General features: G+C 44.5%; 1 protein-coding gene across 1 annotated transcript in view; it reads right to left on the minus strand.

Moving 5' to 3' along the window:
* Positions 1–1,412: 1,412 nt before the first annotated feature.
* Positions 1,413–24,826, minus strand: part of TTYH3 (tweety family member 3) — a 41,019-nt gene continuing 17,605 nt past the window's right edge. The window contains exons 8-15 of the mRNA XM_026859166.1: positions 20,423–20,478; positions 19,076–19,168; positions 18,863–18,955; positions 17,928–18,064; positions 15,712–15,888; positions 14,700–14,775; positions 12,472–12,573; positions 1,413–7,111 (exon numbers count right to left, since the gene is read on the minus strand). Of these exons, the coding sequence (XP_026714967.1) occupies positions 12,493–12,573; positions 14,700–14,775; positions 15,712–15,888; positions 17,928–18,064; positions 18,863–18,955; positions 19,076–19,168; positions 20,423–20,478 (713 nt within the window). The 3' untranslated portion in view covers positions 1,413–7,111; positions 12,472–12,492. The remainder of the gene's footprint in view (positions 7,112–12,471; positions 12,574–14,699; positions 14,776–15,711; positions 15,889–17,927; positions 18,065–18,862; positions 18,956–19,075; positions 19,169–20,422; positions 20,479–24,826) is intronic.

Consider the following 24,826-nt stretch of genomic DNA (forward strand, 5'->3'; position numbering starts at 1 on the left):
CCACTTAGTGGTGACATCTAGGATGGTCCATCTGGTCCTTACAGCATCACTGCGTAGTTTGGGAGCTTTCTGCTTTAACCCGCAGTGGGATCAAGGAGCAATCAGCACTGCTGGAGCTATCTGCTGTCACCAAACCCTGCCAAGGGGCTTTTCCATGCCCCTTCCCACCCCACAGTTGTTTCCTCTTCCCCCAAAAGACCCTCACTCCTGCACGAGGAGGGCTCCTCTCCCCTCCAGCCCTTGTCCTGGGGGTCAAGTTCAGGTGTAAAGGCATCCAGCAGCAGCAGATGCTGTTTGGCTTTACCGCAGTTTGGTGGTGGGGAATTTCCCAAAGGCTCACGGCCTGTAATGGACAGGCTGAGGCTGGGGGCAAGAGCAGTACAGGACAGAGGCAGGAGATCAATCCCTCGATTTGACTGGCAGGATCAGGCAGGAAACAGATCAAGAGATTTACAAGAAGGTAAAGGGTTTAGTTCACTACTTGATAGAGATGCGGCAAAGTGGGCCTGTGATCACAGAACAGTACAAACGAAGAACTAAAAAGAAACCCACAATAGCCTGGGGCAGAGCTGAGAAAGATGAGCCCACGCTGAGCTCCCCCGGTTCCCCGTGTGATGCTACCGAAGGCACGTACCTCCATTTGCCGTGGCCTTCCCCGCCTCACCGCTTTTCCACACTACTTGTACTTCTGCTGGGGAAAACGAACCACTTGCCTTCGCTGCAGCTCCAGGCAGCACAAACAAAGCAGCAGGGGGGCTCGGGGGGGTATCTCACCCCACGGCCCCGTGCGCAGGGTCACCATACCGCAAGGCTGATGTCCACATCCCTGCACCTTCTGCAGCGCTGCCTGTGGCCCCCCGAGGGCCCTGCTATGAGCAGAGCCCCCCAGCAGGCACCAGCCCAGCACCGTGCCCCCCTCCAGGCTCCCCCCACCAAACCTCGTCCTCCCAGCTGCAGACCACAAGTGGGGGGGCACAGGACACCGCCTTTCAAAAGCATTAGTGCAGCTTCCCCTGGAGGAAATGTCCGCATCGATCGTTTGTCTCCAGAGGTTCTTTCAAAGCTGTCCAATTTAGTTTTAATGATTTTGTCTTCAAATTGGGCTAGAAATCCCAAAGTCTGTGATTTCTAACAGCAACTCGATCAGGTTGAGACCTACAAGCAAAGGAAGAAAGCAGCCCCACTAGTCTCACATCGCAGGACTGACACTAATAATTTGGTTTCTGTAGGACAGGGCACTCGCATTCCTACTCCTTCCATGGTCTACTAGGTATCAGACTTTATGGCTCCATTACCCATCCTCACTTCATGGATCTACCACAGTATGTGAAAGGTAACAAAAATTTAGGCAGGTTTATGAACAAGGGGGAAAAAAAAAAAGAGAGAAAAGAAGAATCAGTAAATAGGAAGAGTGGTTTTAAATCGTTTATTTTTAAAACATGAAACCCAAGCTGAATAGAAACCACAGAAATTACATTTAGGTTTTTTGTTTAGTATTTGCAAACCAAAGAGTTACAGTAAAAAATAGCTACATTACAATCAATAGAACTACAGAATTAAAAGTAAAGATACAAAAATGGGCTCAATCCTCTTTAATCCTCACAATTTAAAAACATTTTGGGTAAGTGCAGGAACACTTGAAAGAAACTAGCAGGTCCAAAGTTTTAAAAAAAATTATATATATTTATATATTATATATGTATATAAAGTGGTATGATATACAACCATTATGGTTAAGAAGAAAAAACAGAAAAGTTACAAAAAGGCCAGGTACATGTTCACCATTAGGTTTCTGTGCACAGTGTCCAAGAAAATAAACTTCCCTCTGAATGATGTGAATAAAACTCATGGGGCCTCCCATTAACAAGGGACCTGAGGCACGCGACGTGACGGCTGGGCAGCTGCACCCAATGCAGAGGATAATGGAAGAAATGAAGCTTTTCTGGGACTTCAGCAGCCTCCTGGGCAGAGGCCACTGCAGAAGTCTTGGTGTGAGATTAAGGGAAAAACAGGAAGGAAGGAGTTAGGAATTGCATAGTGAGGAGCAATGTGGTATCATATATGCAGAGCACCTAAGAGCTTCATGCTACAGTTATCCTCTTTAGGAAAGGAATACTTTGAACTTTCTGGTTGTACATCAATTTATGTTCCACTTCGTTCATGCATGCAGCCACAGGGACGGGGTGAGCACCCAGGAGCTCCAGGCCATGAGTAACCCATCGCTTCTCTCTCCCAGCTGGGCAACACGCTCACCATCACAGCTTGGCAGGAGATCCCGCTCCCCGCTGAAAACACAGATCCCTTGCTAGCCACCTAGGAACTGCTACCAAACATCCCACGCTTCTGCTGGGCCTCCTGGAATGACTAGGGAAGCCATCCATAGCATGCACACAAGTAATTTCTAGAAAGAGGAGTAGGCTGTGATGAAAGAAGCCACCTGGTTAAAGGTACAGATTAAGTCAGGTCTCTTCTCCCAAGGCATTAGATCTACTCCTTAGTATCTCCCCAGAGGGCTCTTCCCCTCCCACCCAGAGATGTTCACTGAGTTACACCGATAGACTTGTTGAGTTGGAGAAGACCCTGGCTTCTCCTTGGTCCCTAGGTAGGAAGTACTTCAAAGAGAGCTCCTCGCCTTAGCTAAAGGAAAACCCACTCACCTCATCTACTCTGAATCAGGTGGGGGTGGCCAGAATCAACAAGCCAAGACACTTCTCTCTTCTTCAAAGGGCTCGGCGTGGTATTTCAGTTGCTGCTAGAAGGAAGAGAAGGTGGGACCAGAAGCAAAGCATGGGTTTATCCACAGAGACCTGTCTGCTATCACCCTGCAGCACCCAAAGCTCTCATGAGCAATGGCTAAGCAGCCCCCTGAGAAATGGTTTACTCTCAGAAAGGCCAAACTTTTAATGTATTTTCAGGGAACCGCTATGGAAATCCTAACTTAGGATCACTTAAAACCCCACGCACTGTGTCCCTCTCAAAGCACTCAAATGAACATCCTTGCATCTTGGCTGAGATGACTGTACACGGAAAATTAACACCTATCAAATGGAGAAAACTTAAAAAGGACAGGAGGGGAAGGGAGCACTCCATCCTTCACATTTGGATACATGGATGAACGCTAAAAATCTTAGCTTGAACCCTTTTATCAGCACATAAAATGAACTCAGTTTAATAATACATACAGGATACAAACACTACAGTTATATTCCCAAGACAGCACAAGAAATTCACAGCCAAGTCTTGATTCGATTTCCTTTACAATTACAATGCAGTCTTGAACACTGGACACAAGAGTCCAACATGCTATTTACATTTCACATTGTGGAGATGTTTGTGTGCTTGGAAGAGTTCTCAGTTCCAAAAGAAAGTGTCATTCATACATGACGATGCAGTGGAAATAAACCAAGCCAACCAGACAAGCCAATGACCACATTTGTGCTTCTGAAGAAGTAACATGAAGTATCTTCACTGATGCAGTCACCTTCAACCGGACAAGCTGCCTTCCATTTTGCAGTCAGCAAGGTGTCCAGAGGCCAATCTCATCTCCCCTGAATTCTGGACCCTTGTGCTACCAACCAGTAACATGACTAATGTTCCAATCAGGTCAGCTGGGACACACCAAGTGATATGGCCTTGGCATTTTGTCACATTAAAAACAGAGCGACACAATGGAAGAGAGAGAAGTCTCTACTGCTTTACCTCCTACAGCTTGAAGAGTTTGGACTCTCTCAACCATGAATGCCATCGAGAACAGATGAGTCTTCGCCAGATAGCACCTGCTGTTCACCCGAGAGGGAGGCACAGAGTCTGGGAGATCTTGGCTTTTGAAAGTCCACTCCTCAGACAAAATGTGACCATATGGATGAGACTGATTATGTCGCAGCCATAAGAATAGGCAAAGGCCATCTGTTCTTCAGCAGATCCGTTTAGATCAGCCTGCAGAAATGCCACACTGTTGCTCAAGGTTCCAGTAAAAAAAAGAAAAAAAAAAGAAACAGAAAAAGTAATAATAATAAACCAAAAGAAACCCATTTGTCTGTGTTTCCTATCCAGCGCTCTGCACAGCATGCAGTGGGGCAGCAGAGTTCCAGGATGCTTTACAAAAGTGCAATATCCATGTCAAGTAAAGGAAGTGCTGGCTGGACAAAGGTACACAGCTCACACTGCAGTCACGTTATGCTGGCCTCCAGAGAGCAAAATGTTATCTCCGTAACACTCTTTCCAGTTATATATTGGAGTCACAGAGCATGTATCTCCACGTCTGTGCCTTGCTGCAAGCCCCAAACGTTGTCAGAAATTGTTCTGGATGTTACGAGTGGCTCTGCCAAACCTTGGAAGGAAGCAGATCAAGGTGGCTGCTCCACTAGATGCTGCAAACAAAAAGGCATAGGCTCCCTCCTCCATTATCCCTGCTGGCACAGACAATACCACTGCGACAATTCAGATCCAACCCAGAGCACAGTCACACGCATGCTCAGGAGGCATTCTGTATACAGAAAAGTCAATATACAGAAGCATTTATTTTCACAGGGTTCCCCACAGCCTTCAGCCTTCAAAACACTTGCCTTCAATGAGTAGGACTGGGCCACAGATTTTAGGGCAGCTCCCCTGAAATGGATAGTGTAAGTAGCAATCCGAGTACGTCCTTGCAAGGAGAGATGAGGGCAGAACAACTCAGTCTTAATAAGGATTATATGGCTCTTGCTTCTTTCTTCAAAGCGAGGGGAAGGTTCAGTTCCCCCAATAGCAGTTGTGTGCTTCGGGCCCTGCAGGTTAACCATGCCACAACGCTTGCACACCGGGGTCTCCTGGTAGGCTTTGAGACTGGGTGGAAAACCTGGTGCTCATGAGCCATGGTGTTCCTCCATGCCACCTGTGACTACATTTCCCTGCCCTTGTTACTTGATAACATGGAGGTATGTTTCAGTGTGAAGCCCATCAAACATGTCTGAAAGGGCATACTCGGTCCTGAGCAAGAAAATCCTGCTTCCAGAGTTTTATGGTGAAGTGTGAAGTTTTCTACAAAACCTTCTCTTCCTGTCTGCATGGTGGTCCCTCCACCCCGTCTCCCTCACTCCTATGAATGGTAATAGCTGGCCTACAGCTCTTGCAGGCTATTAGTGGTTTCTATCTTAAGAGGAGTCTCAAAGCTTGCTCTTCTGCAGAGCTGGTACCATTTTACAGCAGATACCATCATCCTAGTTAGCTACCTGCTAGTAGCAATTCCTACCTCACTGCTAGAAGGCAACTGACTTGAGTAAAGGCAGATTGGTAGATTCCGTGCCCCATACAGCAAACGTGAGATAAACAGACACAGGGTCTGAACATCACTGAGGTGAAGACTAACTGCCTCTGCCCAAGGCTCAACTCCAGTTTGAGACGTTTCCCACTATTTTCTCTGCCAGTTATTTAATATAATGGTCAGCAGCTACACTAAGATGCTCCTGTTCAGAGGTAAAAAGACAAAAAGGAACACCATAGTTACCCTACTGAAAGGGCAGTACTTGACAGCACCTCCCAAGAGGCAGTCTCCTCTTCCAGTAGGAAGCTGTCAGTGCCCTTTGGAGCACTGCTCTTAAGTGGAAAGTACAGCACCAGTGGAGGATGTTGCCCTCTGCAGGCACCCAGCTGCCCCCTTGCAAGCTTTGTTCTGCCTCGTGTCTAGAAAAATGCCTTACATGTGCCTTAATATGGTCAGATAGTGGTTAGCAATGTGCCTTGAAAAACAAAATGAAATAACATAGAATAAAATAAAAACTTGTTCTGACAGTCACAATGTTCTCCAGATGTCATTTGGGTTTCTGACTCTGGAACACAGAAGATATACTGACAGTCTTGGAGTTTGTCAGGACTGAGGCTCCAAAAACCTCCTTCAATGACAGCTCAGCAACCCTGTGCTGTAAATTGATTTTTTTTTTTTTTTAAAAAAAAAGAAAATAAAAAGTCCAGCAGAGTTCACAGGTCACTCCTGCAGGTAGAGCTTGCATTTGCTATAAATCCATTGGTGCTTCCCATCTCTCTTGCTTTTGCAAGCTGACTGTCCCATATGACCTAGCATCAGAGAGCTGAAACTCTTTAGTGCAAAAATACCCCCCACCCCATCCCCCCCTAAAGTCTTACAAGTCTTTTCCTGGAAAAATTTGGCACCAAGTGGGTGGCTGGCTCCTGTCTGATCTGTGTGTCAGCCTCATACAGGCAGCACCCAGAATTAAATCTGCAAGTACCTGGGCTTCCCTGACAGAGCAGAGAGGCCACGTTCAGAGCAACGCACAGGGTAGTTGACTGGTGCTGGGACCTCCTGCTCCTCCTCAAGAATTCACATGCTAGATATAGTGGGGGAAAAAAAAAAAAGGCATTTTCTTAATGTTTTGTTTTAAAAAAAGTTAACCAGGGTAGTCGAATGGTTTTGCTCTAGAAGAGCCCCAGGCTCTTACAGTGGATATGCAGTGACACCATGAGGCAGGAGTTTCCCACCTCCTCACACGGGGCACCAGACCAGAGGACTCCCACCAAAATGCTGCTCCGTGCACTGACTCAGCGTTCCCTCGCTGTACGCTAGGCACAGGCACCAAGTCTCTGCTTCTTCAGTGTCTGACAGACTGCTGATCCCACTGCAGAAGTGAAGAATATCTACCACCATCTTTCACTGAGTCCCCCTGGGGAACAGAAGGGGAAAAAAGGGAGCAGAAGATATTCACCAACATTTTATGACAGGCTGCTCTAATAAGTTGGCCCCCAGGCAGGTGCACCCAGTTTCTTGCCTGGGTGCTCTCAGTTGCTTGCCTGCATGTGCTTGCTCTCTCTTGCACATCAGGTACAACAAGGTGAAGGCTTAAATTCAAAAGGGGCTTTTCCACTCCAGTGGGCAGATAACAGGTTGGAGGGGTGGTCTGGACTGGAGAAACAGAAGGAGCTGCACTGGATTTTGGGCAGAACAGCAGGATTATTCTACGAGGACAGCACAGGGGCACAGCAGTTGGCACATTGTTTAGTCTGACTGCACATGTGGGTTTTGTTTTTTTGCTTTTGCTTTTTCATTTTAATGCACACTGCCAGCATCTGGACGAGGTTGGTTGGTGGCGAGGTATTTGGCTCTCATGCTGGAGGTGTACTGGAGGAAGACAAGACAAAAAAACAAAACAGAAAAGTAAGTCAGAGTGACTAATGTAAGCACAGAACCACAGATTATGACCACCTCCCAGCATAAAGTGGTCTGTATTTACAGCAAGCATATCAAGGAGCTGGCAAGAAAAGTTTCACAAGTCACTACATAGTCCACTCTGAGTAACATACTGTCAGCCTCTTGCAAGGATGCTGGCCAGATCAGTGCAGATGGGCTAATGATTTATCCAAGTTCACTACAGAGAAGGAAACCCAATAGCCATTGAGTCAAAATGCCACACTTCACTTGGAAGAGGGAAATGAAAATTGCTTGGGAGAAGAGAGGGAAATGGAAATGATGAAGATGTAAAAACCCACCTCACACCTTCATCCTCTCCCAGTCATGTTATTGCTTTCAACCATGCCAGAAAAGGAGGTTGAAAAGAAAATGGGTGTGCACTGCATTTTCACATTGCATTTTATGGCAATGAGGGCATCAGAAGACTGCATGCATCACAGATGGGCAGTTTGAAAGAAGAGTGTGGAAGAATGAATCTCTGAACAATCTACATCCAAGAAAGAACAGACCCTGTCAGGCTGGAAACAGGCTGCTATCAAACAAGATGATATTAGCTAATAGTTATCAGATGGGGAATAATCCACTGCGGCTTGGGATCCAACCTGTGTACTGTGCAGCAGCAGACAAGACTCCAGCTTGGGGGTGAGAAGAGAAAGTCAGAACGATGAAAGGTTGTTTTGGTTTGGTGGGGTTGTTTTCTCTTATTTTCTTTTTTATTTTAAGCAAGGCAATCCAAAGTAGCTCCCAGAAGCTACTGAGGTAACATAGGCCATTCAACTTTGAATAATGAGCTGAAAAAGCACGTAAATAATACCCAGCAGTAAGAACGAAAGACTTTGCCTCTTTATGCCAATGCATTCAATGCCTTCATCCTGACCACCTTACTGCTTCTGGGGTTCTGCTACCATGATACTGAAAACCAAGCAATGAGGACAGGCATTTTATTTCTCTCGTTATACCAGCTGGAGCTTGAATAATTCTATAATAACCCGCATCTTACTTCCCAAGAGTGCTCTTCAGCATACTGACTTTTTATCACCTTTAAAACGGAACCACATAAAATAGCCGGTTAAACTGGCAAAGAGACAACTGAAAGGCAGTTCCACACCAGGAGGTATGATTTATCTTGCCCACTGGGAAAGAACATTATGAGGCATCTTTAGGCTCTCAAAAGCTCAGCTGTCCAAAGCGGTTTTCAGAGATTTAGCAGTATTTTATCAGTTTTCCTTCAAAGACTGAACCAGGCTGAACAGCTGCACAATAGGAGAGGGAATCTGCTCCTTTGGCAGTGCTGACCCCACCAGCACAAGATGAAGACACCTGTGGCTTATTTGCACGCTCATCTTTCAGTGTCTTCCATAATTGGAAAACTTTCTGCCGAACATGGATCTTAATATAAAACTCTGGCCCAGAAATGGCATCTATATTTAGAAGACAAAGGGTACATCTGTTCTTTCTCTTTTTAAGATGTATTTTTTTGTCAGTGAGAAGGAAAAAGGTAGAAAATACCAGGCTCAGCCCTAAGTTTAGGGCATTATTAAAACATGTAAGACTAACCCAACAGGCTCAGAGAGGCTTAGAAGTCCAAGAACTTTCTCACAGAGTAAGTAGGGCATGTTTCAGGTAGTGCAATGCTGAAATTACCAGCCAAACATCATGCTAAGAAGAGGGTCTTAGAAGGAAAAATGTATTTGATTGCTCATTTTCCATTTATATTCTGTATGGTGACATGTGATAGGAGATGAGTATGAACAGAGAACTTCCAGGTGTTCAGGTTTTGTCAGAAGTATTTAGAAAAAAAATCTCAGATCATGAAAGGTTATTGTGCATCTTCCTGGACAAGTCATATAGGTTCAGCACACAACATGCAACACTGACTTTCTTTAGAGCATTAAAATCAAGAAGGGCCACTTGAAGAACTGCATTTCAAGGATGTACAAAGTACACCCATCACAGAGGGAGAAGTCAAAATGAATTCACTCCTTTCTCCACCAAGAAAACACCCCACAGTTGTTTAAGTGTCACTGAAACAAAGTAATCAGGAACATGAGATTTGGACAGTCAAGCAGAAGGCATTTTACATTCAAACCTACCTGTAATCCACCACAAGGAACAAATCAAGACTCAGAGTAGTCAGAGTTAGGGCTGATGTTCTCTCCTTAACTCAGGATTTTTCTGCCTTTTCCCATTACAGTTTGAACCAGTTACTCCTTCTGTTAAAGCATATTTTTGACCGTGATATAAATATGATTGAAACCTGAAAGTAGAGAGCTAACACTTCACCGTGCACCTCTCATAACCAGCACAGCTCTATCAGTGTGCGCTGGATCTTCCGTCAGCGCATCAGCCTCCGTGTCCCAACGCTTCGCTCCACGTGCTGGTGACAGCAGTCCCTCACTCAAGTCCTTCAGTGCATCCTCTGCTGGGAAGCAGAGGAAAGATGCTGTGGAATACACAGATCCCAACACCTGGACAGGCCAGCAGATGAAGACGTATCAGCAGACACTTGCCAGCCACACAGGTATGAAACCAAACTATATTATACATAGTGAAAATAACTAAGTCTTTAGCTCATTTAAGAAGTAATTCTAAAGACTTAAAGCCTGAGCACAATTAGGAGCTAAGGAGGTCTGGGACTCTGAGGAAACCTGGATACAGTGCCTGACAGCTATAAGGTATACAGTTGCATTTAGTTTCCTTTAAAGAGGAGCTTTCATAGAAGGTTAAAGAACATGCACAATGCAGTCATTGTTCCAGTACTCTTGTTGGAAGTACCCATGTGCCTATAAACCCTTTCAAAAACAGCACGAAGGACAAGTTTCCACCCATATCTTCACCACACTGTCAGCTACACTAAAAAGAGCACCTAAAAAACTTCTTGTTACCATTTCTCCTGGTGGCTTGTGCTATTCAACACAGCACACCTCTCAGTCACTTACCAGCCAGCTAGGACAAATACAGCTAATAGCACACAAGTTTATTTTTTGTATTTCTCCAAAGAGAAAAGTCTCTCCTTCACATTCAGCCTTGTTGAGGGTACAAACTTTCATAGCTATGGTTTGTAAGCACATGCTAGTTAGGTGCTTAACGCGTATAGCCTGTGTACAAAGTAATCATTGGTTGCAAATTTAAAAAAAAAAAAAAATTAATGGGAATAATCAGTTAATTTTAGAGACCATAAATTCTACCAACTCCTGTGAACTGTGCAGACCATGAGTACTTCATAGATAACTGAGCTATGCTGGAAGATCACTTATCATAATGAAACAATGACTTAAGTATGAACCATTTACTATTTGTGGTTAAAAACCCCACATGTATGTCTCTTCAGTTACCCTGACTTCTATTTCCTGCCAGAACTATTCAGGTAATCCAATAAAGACCAAAGCTTCTGGATTCAAATTCTTAAAGGCTGATCCACCTCTCAAATAGAGCACAGTAAACACACAGGGTTTAGTATCATTACGTATGGGAGGCACAAGATGCAGGGAAACAGCCAATTCCAGCCAGTTGGTTCTGAATTCAAAGGGACTTAAGTTTTCCAAGTCAAAAGAACAGGGCTTCTGTTTTGTTTGTTTTTAAATTCTTGGAAAGAATGCAATACCTTTTTCTTAGCCCTGAAGACAGCCACATGAAACTCTGGGTGTGACCTTAGATAAACAGAAGACAGTGCAGACTGAGATCAGGTTATGTTTCAGCCCAGAGGAGATTTCAAGTCCAGAATGAAGATACTAAATTTCCCCCCGCCACAAGCAGTATTTTATTTCATGGAATAGACCCATCTAACATTGCTACAATACCACCTGCAGGAACCAAAAAGCAGAAAAACCACCATAAGTCAACGCCTAAGAGCAGTCTTTGCAAAGCATAAGACTGAAGAAAGTTGTGACCCTTTCAAGGGTGCTTCACCATGCTTCAAGACAAGTTTGTTTGCGTTCATGCACCACGGCAGAGGGCATCAAGACACCCGATTCAGACAGCACCCTTCCCATCATGTCACAAGGCAGGCAGACAAACGGCAAGAGGCAGTGAGAATGCAGACCAAGCAGCAACATGACAGAAAGGAATCCAATGCAAGGCTGACAAAAGTCCCAACAAGAACAGCAGAAAAGGAGGAACAGCAGCTTTATGGACATGTATTTCTGGGAAGAGAATGCAAGATATGGGTCACTGACTGCAGAAGCCAAAGTAACGGGCCCTCTGTTCCAACTGGAGCCACCACCTTCCACTTACTGTGTGACTGTAGCTCCCTTGAAGGAGCACTGTCCCTCACACCAGGTGAGTTGCCTGGTAGCTCTAACTATACCCTATACTCAAACCAAGTTAAAAAACCACAAGGCCTAATGCAGACCACCTACTCTTTCTGTAGGCACGTGGCTTGGTCATGGACCGCTGGCAAGGGAAGAGACACTGGCTATCTTGGAGAACTTCAGCAACTACAGCCCACTAGAAATGCAGACAGTGAAATGGTACTAGGAGGGCCCTGTTCACAGAGCCTGTGGGACACGGATGGGATGATATGGACACAGACAGAACAAACAAAACAGCAAAAGGTTTTGAAACAGAACAAAACAGATCTTAGTGCTTATGTCTGGACTCTTAGGGAAGTATTCTGACTTTAAATGTAAGGAGAAATAAAAGGAGAAGCTGCACAACAGGCAATGAAGTAACTCTTCAGGACAGGCCAGCATTACCAGCTAGGATCTTTCAACAAAGTAAAAATCTTACTGAGGAGTTAAAAGCTTGTTGCAGGTAAGTATCAGTGGTTTCGGGCACATGCTTTTATGACCTGTCAAGACAAACAGAAGAGCAGTAGGGCTCAAGGGAAGCCAAAAGCTGAATTAGGACAACTAGTCCTGACTGAAAAGCTGCTAGATTGGTTCTCTTTACTTCTAGAAAACACCTTCTTGTGATGGGAGAACTATTCTGCATTTGGAGTGCAAGGTTAGTTCTACATTCAAGTAGCGCTCAGTACCAAGTGTTTAAGCTGTTCTCAAGTGTGGACTCTGAATTGAAGCTGCTGTGAATAAGCTTTTGATAGGCATGGGCACCTACAACCCTCACAATGTGCACCAGAAGCCTTTACAAGGTTGATACTGCTCCTTGAGTCTGCACCAGAGCAAAATCTAGATTTTAATTTTAACTCTTGGCAGGAGGGAATGGGGTGGGAGGTGCAGAGGGAAGGAATGTGAAGAAATAAAAGGCACTGGCCTGGGATAAACAGTGCAGGGATGAAGGGAGTGGTTGGGAGTAGAGAAGGGGTTGAGCAAGAAGGACCTTTTTTCCAGTACCTGTTCCATTTGCGGGCGCTGTTACCAGTATGTCCGTGCACTGTCCGAGGGCTTAAGCTGCCAGCTCATATGGCTGCTACTGTCCATGGCAGCCAAATACAACTGTGATGACGCAAGAAAGAGAGAGAAAAAGAGAGTGCAGCCTCAACGTGCATGAAAAACACAGTGCAAGCAAGTGAAACGCTGTGGTGTGTGTCAGCGACAAGGTGGGCACTACAACCCTAAGGGAATAGCCCTGTGGCAAGAAGGAGAAAACAGAAGGAATGAGAGAAGGGAAAAAAACAAACAAACAAACAAAAAGCCAGGAAAAGTAACGGACAAACAATGCAGCAAGATCATCACATCTTAGTTTTCACCATCCGTTTACAGAAAGCTAAATTGAATATATCTGCTCTGTCCACCCACTGGACATAATCTATTTGGATTGTTATCTCCTTCCCCTCCCTCCCGAAAAGAGGCAGGGACACGTGCATTGGTATTCCCTTTTCATCTCTCTCCACCCACAGATGATTTGGTATGATAGTTAGAATTTCTGCCTCGGTATAGTCTCAGCCACCTGCTATGGAGAGCTGTGAATACAAAAACCCCAGAAAAAACCCCTTCCCTGCTGCCTGCCAATATGAGAGTAGACAGTATTCTTCTTCTCTCCACCACCCATCTACTATGTCCCTTCAGAAAACACATTTATCCTATAGCCTGTTCCTTGACTCGTCTAGGGAGCAGCTCTCCTTGCTTATAGGTGCAGTGTGTACTCTCCTCCTCCCCTGGCTCCTGCACTTCCCTATGTTGATGGCTGCCAAGTCAAGTTACTCTGAAAAAAATCTCATCTTTATCTACTCTCAGAAACTAGCCTAAGGCACCAGGACTCAGATCCCCCTTCAGGGTATTAATGCAAAGAGTTGCTGAAGAACCAGGGAACTTCTTGCATAACTAAGGCCCCTGCAGAAAGTAGTCTGCTTTCTCTGAAGCAGAAGAGCTGCAAGGCAAGGGGAAGCAGGACCTTAGTCTACAGACACTGAATGAACATGTCTTGGCAGTACCAGAGGGACAGTGTCCTCCTTACAACAGGAAATGCCAGTAGTAAAGCATGTGCCACACTGTACTGTGTGCAGCACATCAGCTCTTCTCCCAAGGACCATCTCGTTGCTGAGAGCAGATAATGCTACCAGAGCTTGTGATCAGAGCACCGCCAGGGATCAGGAGAAGCTCTTTGTGAAAGTTGGAAGAGGTCTGGCCAAGTATAGAGACATGGATCAACTCTCTACTTTTCCACTTCTCTACAGCAAGATGAACTGGTCCTTTTGAAGTGAAAACATGAATGTGATGTCCTCTTTTCCACCACAATTCCTACTCTTTCATCCTCCAACCTCCTCTCCCTCCCCTTCCCATGAATTTGAACCATGCACCACAGTGCGTATTTTCTTTACCTATACCTGAAGACTGGTTGATTATTAAGCATGCTACTACTCATCCTCTGTAATCACACCACCAAGTTAGTGAGCACTGCGATGGCATGTTCTCCAAGTTCTGGTGTAAGTAAGGCTTACAGGATCCCGTGAAGGAGGGCAAGATTCACCTAGTTCTTACACAGACATGAAGGAAAGCCCATGTTTTATCCAGCGTACAGAAACGGCTATCAGGTTGCTCCAAATACCAAAACCTTCCATGAAAGTTGTTGGGGTTTTTTCCTCCATAGGAAATTAAATACAAAAATAGATTCTAAAGAAAGTAAAACAATTGTGAAAGAAAGATTTAAAGAAAAAAATCTCAACAAAAAAAAAATACAAGTTTCATCCTACCATCTCTTTAGGGCAGATTAAGGAGAGAGGTTCAGCAATAACTCTGAATTTACTGTTTTAACAAGTTTCTTTTTAAACTTGAGGAACCAGTGCCACAGATAGCAAGTACACTGCATGCAAGTGAATCATCCTGCTGAAGTCACCCATCAAGATACTCATGCACTTCAGTGGTGGCAGGACTGGGCCCATAGAATTACCAGTGTTAACAGATTGAGATTTATTCTTTTCATGTGCAATGTGCAAAGTAGCATAGCAGGGTTTTATTCTCCATGGCAGGTGAGACATGGCTTGTCTATTCAAACTGCTGCCATTTATGGGCCAGATCCTGTGTTTGACTGCACAGTCAGCTCCCTTGAGAGTATACAGGAGTGGTAAACGTGTATTCCCCAAAGTTGCTGAAGCAGAGAGGAGCAGTAAAGAGAGACTTACTGAGGGAGGTGGGGACTCCCGGCCAATGAGCGGGGTATTCTCGCAACGGGGGTTCTGGAAATTTGCATTCTGGCTCCTAGGAAAGGAAGACACACATGGTAACAGGGGGTACGTGCCATGCTTTTCTGGGGAACGTCTCTGATGGTGACATGGGACAGAGCATACGCACCCCCAGAACTACCGTATCAGGTCAGTCTCCCTCAAAGCTTTTCTTACAGGCCAGGTGGAACCCCCTTTTTTAGACAAGGGCACAAAACTAGCATTATTTTCCTCAGACTGAGCACTATCTTTACACTCTTACTCAGAAGGGCCTGCGCTGAATCATGTCAAGTGATTTAAAAATAGGTCTGTGTGAAAATCTGCCTCCCTGCAGTGTCAGAACTGCCAAGCTGCAGCAATGGAGATAAAATGAGGACAAAGTCTAAGGGGAAGAACAAAATGATGTGCCAGCCCCAAAAAGACAGGTCTTGAAGGCAGTCCAAATGTGATCAGGGTTAGGCACTTCTGGAGAAAGCTCTTAAGATCCCACCTGGACTAGGTAGCTCTGGACTGCAACAGATGTCAGAGCTGACTGCAATTGTTGTGGAAGGACAGAGCCTGCAGGTTTTGTCTTGGCTCTCAGTCTCTCAGGAGACTTAAAATCTTCTGTCAAGAGTGCTCTGCCTGAAGAATTAAGTCTTCTGGTGATCAGAATCATTGTGTAATAGAGAGCCCAGACAATACTTTCCCACTTCTTTTCTCTAGACAGATTTCTAAATCCTGCAGGACAAAGCTGTTCATATTTTGGAGCATGCTGTCTAACACAACTCTGTCTACTGCAGCACTTTTAAGCTATTCCTTTCTCCCACAGTAGATGCTCATGAGAAAACATGCCTTTTGACACTTTGGACAAAATCCTTCATCACTTTCTACTGCTTGGTCGAAAGTGCCTCACAGCACTTAAATGACAACAGAAATCAGAGTGATGCAACCTGGGCGAGCTGCAATACAGCCTTCTTGTCAGGATACTCACATGTACTCTGTGACGGGAGCATTGCTGACTGTGTGTGCTGCTGCTGGAATGCTGGTCTCACTGCCATAACTACTCCCACAGCTATAGAGGCTGGGCATGTGCACTCTGTAAAGATTATCGTGTGTTTGTCTACTCCCTTGAGCAGCTGATTCTTCTTCCCCATCATCATCTGAGCTTCTGCAAGAAGGAGAAAGAGTTCCTCCTAGAACCCTACAATTACCCCACATGTGGGGTTTGCAGGAAACCATGGTAATCCTAGGAACCTCCCAACCATCTTCCACACCTCCACATTTATACCCATTTGGGATGCCTCAGGGTGGCAGTGTCAAACACAGCCTACACCACAGTGACTCAGACCTCCCACAGATACCATCTGGACTTTTAAACTGCGTGGTCCCCTAGAGCCTCCCTATGGTCTTCTCTCAGCGCTTGGCAGACAGCACAGTTCTGCAACTGCCCAGTCATACAAACAAAGGATGGACACACATCCTGAAATACACAGCACTCCAAAAAAAAAAAAAAAAATTAAAAAAAGGCAGGCAGTGGGGATTTGGTGCCATTCACCCCACAGAAAGCATCCTTCAACAGTGCAATCTGTGTCTTTCCATTTCTTGTAGCCATGTCCAAAGAGCTCTTAAGGATAAGTCTCTGTAGACTTCTCTGAACTCCCATTCTGGTTACAAAGGGATTGCTGGTTGCTTCAGCATCTAGCAAAATCTCAGAAGTCTTTACAGAGACTAAGTTGCAACATTTGTGTCTAAAGGGTTTATTCTCTCAAAAATGCCAGGATTTTAAATCAATTTTGATGCAGAGCAGAGCTGTTTGCCAGCTGGTTCCTTCCCTCCTTCCCATAGTATTCTCTTGTCTCTCTCATATAATATACACTGCTATTTTATCTTCCTAATCATGGAATGAAGCACCAATGTTTGAAATATATTTTAGCGACGCTTGACAAAGCTAGTAAAAGGTTCTACAGGAAGCACTTTGTTACAGGGGGGAGACAGCATAGACATCACTAGAACATCCCAAACATCACCTGCAGCTTCTGTACCACGAGGTGGCACTGAAGATTTGTTCAGGGAATTGCAGCCTGCATAGCCTCTTACAGGCAGTAAGCATGACATCCTCCACCTCCCGGAGGGAGGCAGAGGAAGAAATGGTGCTCCGGGGAAAGCAAGGAGGAATCCTTCAGTTCACAGCAGTAGCCTTCGCCTGCTGGGGTTGGCAGGCAGGCAGCAGCCCACGTGGGAGGCAGCACAAGAGATACCACTATGTAAACCTTTCTCCCTCAAACAGGCAGACTATCATTCTCTTCTTGATAATGTCTCTGCAGCTGCATGTGGAAGAGATAAGGAAACCAGCCATTTTCTTAAGTGCTATTCTGACGCATTTCCCAAGGCTTTCTCTGTGGTCACTGCAGGCCTGGCGGGCTCTGTCTTCCTGCTATTGTTCAGGATGTTCCATTTTATTTGAACCTTGAGCTTTGCCTTAGACCACAAAAATCATGTTTCGGGGCCACAGATAAGAATTTGCTGCACAGACTACTGCTCTTCTGTAAGAACAGAAAACTCAAAGCTATTTTAATAGCTGCAGGTGGTGCAGCAGCCAGTCAATGACATGAAGGTTTGCTCAAGACTTAGTGATCAGCCTGGTTACCATCAATAATACTAGTTCCAAACAACCCTGCGGTTAGATGATTGCCACTAATTTGCAAGTACCTCATCTGCCCATGCTATTGCCAACAAGACAGTTGCCGTTTTTTCTTAGCTATGCAAGTCAGTCACCCCAGTGTGAGCAAGACAAAAGGCGAGTGTAAACAGCTTCCCAATCCAATTCTCTTCCCCATAGTAGAACAAATGCCTCAAACCAATGCAAGAGAATAGGTATTTTACAGAGATGGCACATAGTTCAAGCATTACTTATCTCTACAGCTATAATGATTCATCTCTGACTTGACTCATACTCCTACAGTGTACTGAGTACTCTGCACACATAGTATTCCAGTGCAATAAGGTTCAGATGTAAATATTAACCACAGCCAGAGCAAAAGACAGCAGTTTTTTTTTTTTCTGTTGGGCCTGTGCTTATAAAGCCTCATCCCTCACTCCTGGGATCATATGGGAAAGAGCTCCATATGCTCATGGGCACAAATCCAATAGCCAGTCTTCCTTAGGGAAGAGCTCCACAATGCTACAGGATCTAAACCCTCTCTATACCTCTTTTGCTGCCAAGTGTGTGGGACGCTGCACACAATGGAACTGAACATGAGGGCTGTGACAAAGGAGAAGAGAACCAGGTAGATGAGGCCTTCCACTCCATCATAGCAAAAGCCCGTCAAAGCCTGGACGTAATCCTGGAGAGAGAAATGAGCAGAGTTTCCTGATCACTATAGAGTATAACACTGAGCTCTAGTTCAAAAGCCCTTCCCCCTGACTACGGTCTCTGAAACAAGTGAAGAGATCATAGTTACTTTTCCAGAGCAATTTCTACTTTAATTTCAGGGACCCCAGGTGTTTTTCATAACTGATCTACTTTAATTTCAGGACCTCAGGTGTTTTTCATAACTGATCTAACCCTTATTTTCCCCTCACAAGGCCCAGCTCAGATTTAGACACTGAAATATTTTCAATCCCACACATTAAGACTTGAAGAAAAAGAAAAAAAAGAAAAAAAAGCCAAGGCAAACTTATCCACCCAACTTAAGATACCACATTTTTCATTAAGCTTCTCAGCTCCCTCACTATGTCCCATTTCCCAAAACCACAAGCATGGATTATCTGTTTCTCTGCCTTCAGAAACGCAGCTAGGGCAACAGTTAGGCTATGCTATATTGCAGCTATAAGGCATTCCATTCCATGGGAAAGGCAACAAGTTATGTGCCATAGAAAAAAAACCTGAAGGCCCCTGAAACCTTAGGGCTCCAGTTTATAGATGTATAAAGGCATGTTATCTAGTTTCCTATATCGATCTTTAAACAGAACACTAACTTGATCCAAATTCCCATTCTTCTTTCTGCTGGAGTCAATTGGTAAAAGCTGTTGTAAGCTGTTTTGGCACACCAGAGAATTGAAACTCCAAAATAATCAGTACACTACAGGCTCTACACCCACTTTGTTCTTTCTTAGCTCAAGCCCAGTTACTTAGTACTCACCAAATGCAGACTCCGACAGTCTACTAAAGCTGTCAGTTGCTGCAAGTTGATCTCTGTTGAATTTAAAACCTCCTGGATCCGAGTAAGATACTCCTGTAAGCAACAAGCTAGTGATTACTGCAAGGAAATGGCTTAGCTGGAGCCAATCTTGGGCTTTGAACAAGGGTAAGGGAAGCCAGAAAGCACAGCAAGAGCAAACTTGAAGAGAGTTACCTTGGAGGTGGGGTGCTCTCTGCTTGCTGACCTCATGAGTTCCGTAACATCATCCTGCATTTCTACCAGAGCCTTGTGACTTCCTGACAGCTTCTGCTCAATACAAAACATTGCATGTTTCAGCAGTTCAGGCCACATGCACCAACAGAACTCCTGGGAAAAGACTTAATTCTATTTCCCAAATATTGAAGCATCATCTGTATGAATGGTACGAGTTAAAGGGTGTCTCAGCTGACATGGGTGCAGCTGCGATAGGGTTAAGTTTGACTTTTACAAACCTGGAAGAAGTACAGACAGAAAGAAGAGGGGAAGGGAAGAACCAAAATAAAAAATAACCAACACACATACACAAAAACCATACACACAGCTGGGGTCGGCTCCAAGGACAGAGGGGAAGGAGAAAGAAAAGACACAAAGCACTCTTGTTCTCACCACAAAGCACAGCTGGATTTTCCCAGTAAATCAGAAGGCTGAGAAAGACTTAATGTGGACACTAATGTTGTTTGTATTGGGGTGCAGCCTTTACATGCCATTAAAGCATCCACAGGAATTTCACATGCAATAGCATGTCAGAGAGTATACTGAGCAACCAGAAATGCAACAGATGGCAACAGTGCATCATACCACAGCTTGAAGTGTTCCTACCCCACCCTTTAAAACAGAGGAAGACAAGACTTAAAAAATCCTAAATATAAATGGTGAAGCAGCTGGTGTCTGCCAAACAGTGGGTGGTGTGGGTTCATTTTGGTCTCTGATACATAAGACAAAGTTTGGGATGGGCCCAGGTGCTGTTCTTCAGCCCCCACACAAAAGAATAATGACTCACATTTATACTTCAGGATACAAACCCTTCAACATCCAAGGGATTTAAGAGGCATATGTGAGAATCACTCCCTCACCCACAGAAGTGGCTGCATTTTGGGAGTGAAGTGTTGCCACTGTTTAACCAAAAAGAACCTGCAAGAAGAGATTCAAAGCAGGAAGTATGTAGCTTCCCACACGGGCATTAATTGTGGGTGCTCTGTCTCCACACTGCTGCTCTTAGAAGAGTGCCATGTAAACAGAGGTACCACAAACATCACCATGGTCCTCACCACATCACACATGGGCCCTTCTAAGGGGGCAACCTGGACCTGAAGCTATGCAGGTAGTGACAAAGTTGGAAAAAACTGCTCACTAAATTACAGTGCCAACTCTTGCACAGTTGGAAAGTAGCTTTACCAACAGATGGAGTGCTCCCTAAAGCTAACACCTTGCAACTTGCTGCATGCTATCATCAAAAGCACTTAACCTATACCTTGCAGGATGCTGAGAAGGGGTGAAGGGAGCTAGGATGCTTACACTCACCTGCTGGAAAGGGTTGGGGTATCCAGCACTGCAGGTCATGTAATAGCGGAGAGTATCTACAAAGACAAAAGAAAAGGAAGTCATGCTAGATGCATTGTTCCAGCTTTGCAACGTTTTACAACTGCCACAAGGGAGGTGTTAAGTTCTGAGAGAAACACACAAAATGAAAATGCAATATAAATGAAATCACTTCCCTCTCTCCATGTAGGATTACAGTGCATGGATGGCACTAGAGAAAGGGATGTAAGCTGTCTTTGGGGAGAGAAGATAGATTCGTATTCTGGTTTGGGTTTTTTTGTTTGTTTTTTCAACAGTGAAAGGCAATGAGGCTGCCACATTACATAGATGAAACATCCAAAAAAGTTTTATTCAGAAGTCAGCACTATCCACTGTATAAACATAAGACAAAACCTCAGTCTAGGATAAATCCAACTGTATGTTTAATTTCTGCAACTTCCAAGTGTCAGAATGCCATTCTAAATACACTGAAAGCAACCATGGGCTACTGCCTAGGGCACATACCAAAAGACAACTCAACTTTCAGCCAGTTCACCAGTTAGGTTACCACACAGCCACAAAATACTAGCACAGGAGAGGCAGCAGTGGTGATATCAAAAATACCTGCAGAAGCACACCGTTGGGCCAAAGGAGATGCATACACACATCCCTGTGCTACTACACAATGCTGAATACACCACATCCTAAATGTAAAAGTTCAAGCATTCAAAAGAAAAAAAAAAAAAAAGAAAAAAAAAAAGGGGGGGGGCAGATAAAAAGACATCTCCACAACCAGGGATTCTTCTGTCATGTTCAAGGAGTGGTTTTAGGCAGTGTTCTGTAGAATTAACACAAGAAAGTCCTCCTAATCCAAGAAAATCATAACTTTCAGTAATGACATTTCCTAAAAATGGTATCACTTGGAGAGCAAGGAAATGGATGGAAGACAAGTCCTTGTCTTTCTGACATGTTAGAGAAGAACAAGTAAATAGTAACCTGTTTCTGATGGATGTCACTTGCACACAATTAGATATTAATTAAAAGTCTTTAACTAAAAGGGTGCAAGTAATTTGTTTTGCAACTTGACTTACAAATGAAAGGTATATGTAGTATTGACTCAATACTGCAGACTTGATCAGGAAAGAAAGTTCTTACTATGTATTAGGATAACAGATATGTGTTTATCTGTTCAAGGGACCTCAGCTCATTTGCTGGTAACATCCCAGAAGTTAGTCCTAAAACCGAGTAGCTCTACCAATAATCACAGTACAGTGAAGACGTATCCATAAACTTCCAGATAAGACTGTTACAGTGCTCTGCTAGCAGCATCATTTATTTACAGGCCTGAAGACACAGTTCTGTTTCTCCTCATTCAGATGTGTATGAAGCCAGCCTAGTGCCCCCATGAGCCCTCCATAATACTACAGCAAGTGCTAGCACACACAGGTTACAAATATCAGGCATTCCCCTGCCATTCTCCATAATGCTATCGAGGGAGAGAGCTCTGAAAGACTTGATAATCCAAAAACCTTTAGATTATTTTTCAAATATTTACAGTTTCTCTTCAGATGAATGGGAGCACACCAGCTCAGCAAAATCAAGGGTGACGTTGGCTTGGCAAAGACTACAAAAGCCCCAAAACACACATACACTCTGAATTTCCCCCCCTCCACTAGCATCTTTTTTCTCCATTCCTTTTAATCTTCTGTCCGTGATTTTCAGTAATGCATATTCCAGGCTGAAAAGCCACTCTAATCAGTCCCAACTCAGAAATCAGTAAAAAGCACAACCACAAGCAAGCAGAGCTGTGAAGAAAGCAGACCTGACTGTACCCTGACTCCGCCGCGCTTCCCATAAATATTGAATGCACCTTTCGGCAAGCCAACACGCTGGAGACCAAGCACTACAGCACAGGCTGCCAGCTCCTGCACACTGGCAATGCAACCTGACAGTTGTTATTTATAATTCATTAGCCTACTTTGGGGCAGCTTCTGCCAGCTGCTCCATCTCCCTTCCACCGACACTTTCTCTGGGATGACTTACATCTCCCCAGCCAAGCCTCTAAAGAGCAATTAGCAAAATCTGGGCAGATAGGAGGGCAGCAAGAACTGCTTTGTGTACCTCACTTCAGGCAGACCACACAAACAACTGTCCACAACTACTGAGCCAAGGAAAGGACTGCTCCTTCCAGGCTCATAAATCACACTCAACAGCTATGGAAAAAATGGATTAAAATGCACCTGCCTTGACAGAACAGCATAGTAACAGCAATCCACAGCATCACACATGGTGACCTAAAAGAGCTGTGATCTTGCCACCTATTTATTTTAAACCAACAAACTACTAAAAGTTTCTCTTAGGCTCCCACAGTGGTATCAAGTTTACATCACCTTTGTAAGTGCATTACCTTGCATGAGATGCTGCTCTAGAAATGTTTCTTGAGGGCTTTCTAGATCATCCCTAGTGGGAAGATTACAGATGAGAGTTCCTGATTATCATCATAGTCTGCAGTTTGTAAGCTCAGGATAAAGATTGATGGTTACAAGTGAAGCAAAAAGCAGTACAGTGAAGTAAGTGCTTCCCACGCTTCAACCTGGAAGGCAGGATCAACAAGGCCTCACCGTGGTAGCACTGGCTTTGCAACTGACAAGTGTGAGTGACACTCTGACATAAAATGTGCTTTCCAAAATGGCAAAGCCAGCAGGAGCAGCTTTCCTCTGCACTAAACCCAGCTGTGGTGCTTTAAAGCTAAAGGTACGTTAGGCAGTGAAGCTGCCTTAAAGGGATCCTGCATTGCAAAGCCCAGAAATTAAGAGGAGCATAACCCCTGCCTCCATACCACCAGGACGGGAAAGAGGAAAGAGCAGTATATACCTTCACCAGTTTTAAACCTGGGAAGCCTGTACAACACCAAATCTCACATTTTTGACCAGAAAACAGCTATATTCACCCATCATTTGCACTCTGCTAACAGCTCCGGGCAATTTCTTTCTATAATTATCTTTCCACTGCATTTTCCTCTCAAGGAAAATTGCTGAAGGTTGGATCCGATTTTTGAAGCCAGCCTTTAGGCAATCTAGTTTACAGGAGAAGGGTTCGGCAGGGTCACAGCTGCAGCTGCCTGTGCCTGCTGCTGCTAGCAGCAATCCTCCTGACCCACTCTCCTGGTGCACAGCCAGTGTGGGAGCAGAAGGCAAGGAAGGGAACTACGCAAAATACTTTATTTTTGCAAAGTCTGTTTTTCCTAGAAAGGAAAGTAGAACTGCCTACTAAAGACAGCTTCAGCTGCTAGAACTACATATTGCTTCTGCAACCATGGAGACTTACTATTCACTTCAAAGCCCAGCTGAAATGCAAAAATGGCATTATGCATCCGCCAAAAGGCAGCAAGTTCTGTAGGGTAGAGCAGTCAGAAAAAGAGATCCTAATTAGAAAAAAAATCCCCATACCTAGAACAGCTTTCTCCAGCCCTTCTTCATCTTTATTTGAGCATTCTCTAAGCAGCTTCCATTTTACATACACACCCAGATGAGACTGTGTCTGTGGGTTCAACCAAAGAAAGTTGAAGTACATTGCCTGTGATGTCAAAGGAAGACGACTCTTTTGGCCAGATTTTCTTGCCCAGGTAACATGTTCTCTACCAGGAATCTTGTTTCCCTAAGGCAACAGTCTGGGAAGTATCTGCATAACATTTATATTTCTCTCATACATGCCACACTTGTGCTGGTGAAATCAGTCATCACGAGCCTTCAGCAAAGAGTTCATACACAGCCATCCCACATGCCCTCCACTCAAAGCTTTCTACTAAAGAGTCCAACAACACCATGCAGCAAAACACAGCTTCTCAACATCGACATCAGCTGAGCAAGATTCTTGAGAGTGCTTCTTTGGGCAAACTCTTTTCTGCAGTGCCTGCTGAGCCCAAGTAATAACTGTGCAACCACCACATGCCCCACATGTCGTGACCTGATGTCTAGAGAGGAAAGGAAGGTGGTGCTGGTGTCAGCCCTTCAGTTCATGCAGCTCTGGGCTTCTAAGATGAGAGTGAATCAGTGAGAGGCCAATTAGAAGGCCATGTGTGACAAGAACGCTTGCTGCTTATATCTGAGCAGCTAAGTTTCAGCATCCAGCCTGACCAGCTCTGCTGAACTGGAGGTAAAAGGCTCCATTATCCCTCCCCTGAGGTTTACAGCTCCTTCAGATGAAGTGTCTGTTCACTGTGCAGATTTCTAGTAAGAGAATCTGGAGAAAGCTCTTCCTGTTGTTTAGACAGATTGTGCCTTTTTATTTAATTTTATGCAATAAGTCATCTGATAATAACATAATATCAATGGAAAAGAATGAGACCAGAAGACGGCCTCCTGCTTTGAAAATAAACATCTTGGCTGCACCAAGTCTTTTTACTAG

Source organism: Athene cunicularia (genome assembly GCF_003259725.1).
Source record: "Athene cunicularia isolate RWA chromosome 14 unlocalized genomic scaffold, athCun1 chr14_part1, whole genome shotgun sequence".
Taxonomy (NCBI): domain Eukaryota; kingdom Metazoa; phylum Chordata; class Aves; order Strigiformes; family Strigidae; genus Athene; species Athene cunicularia.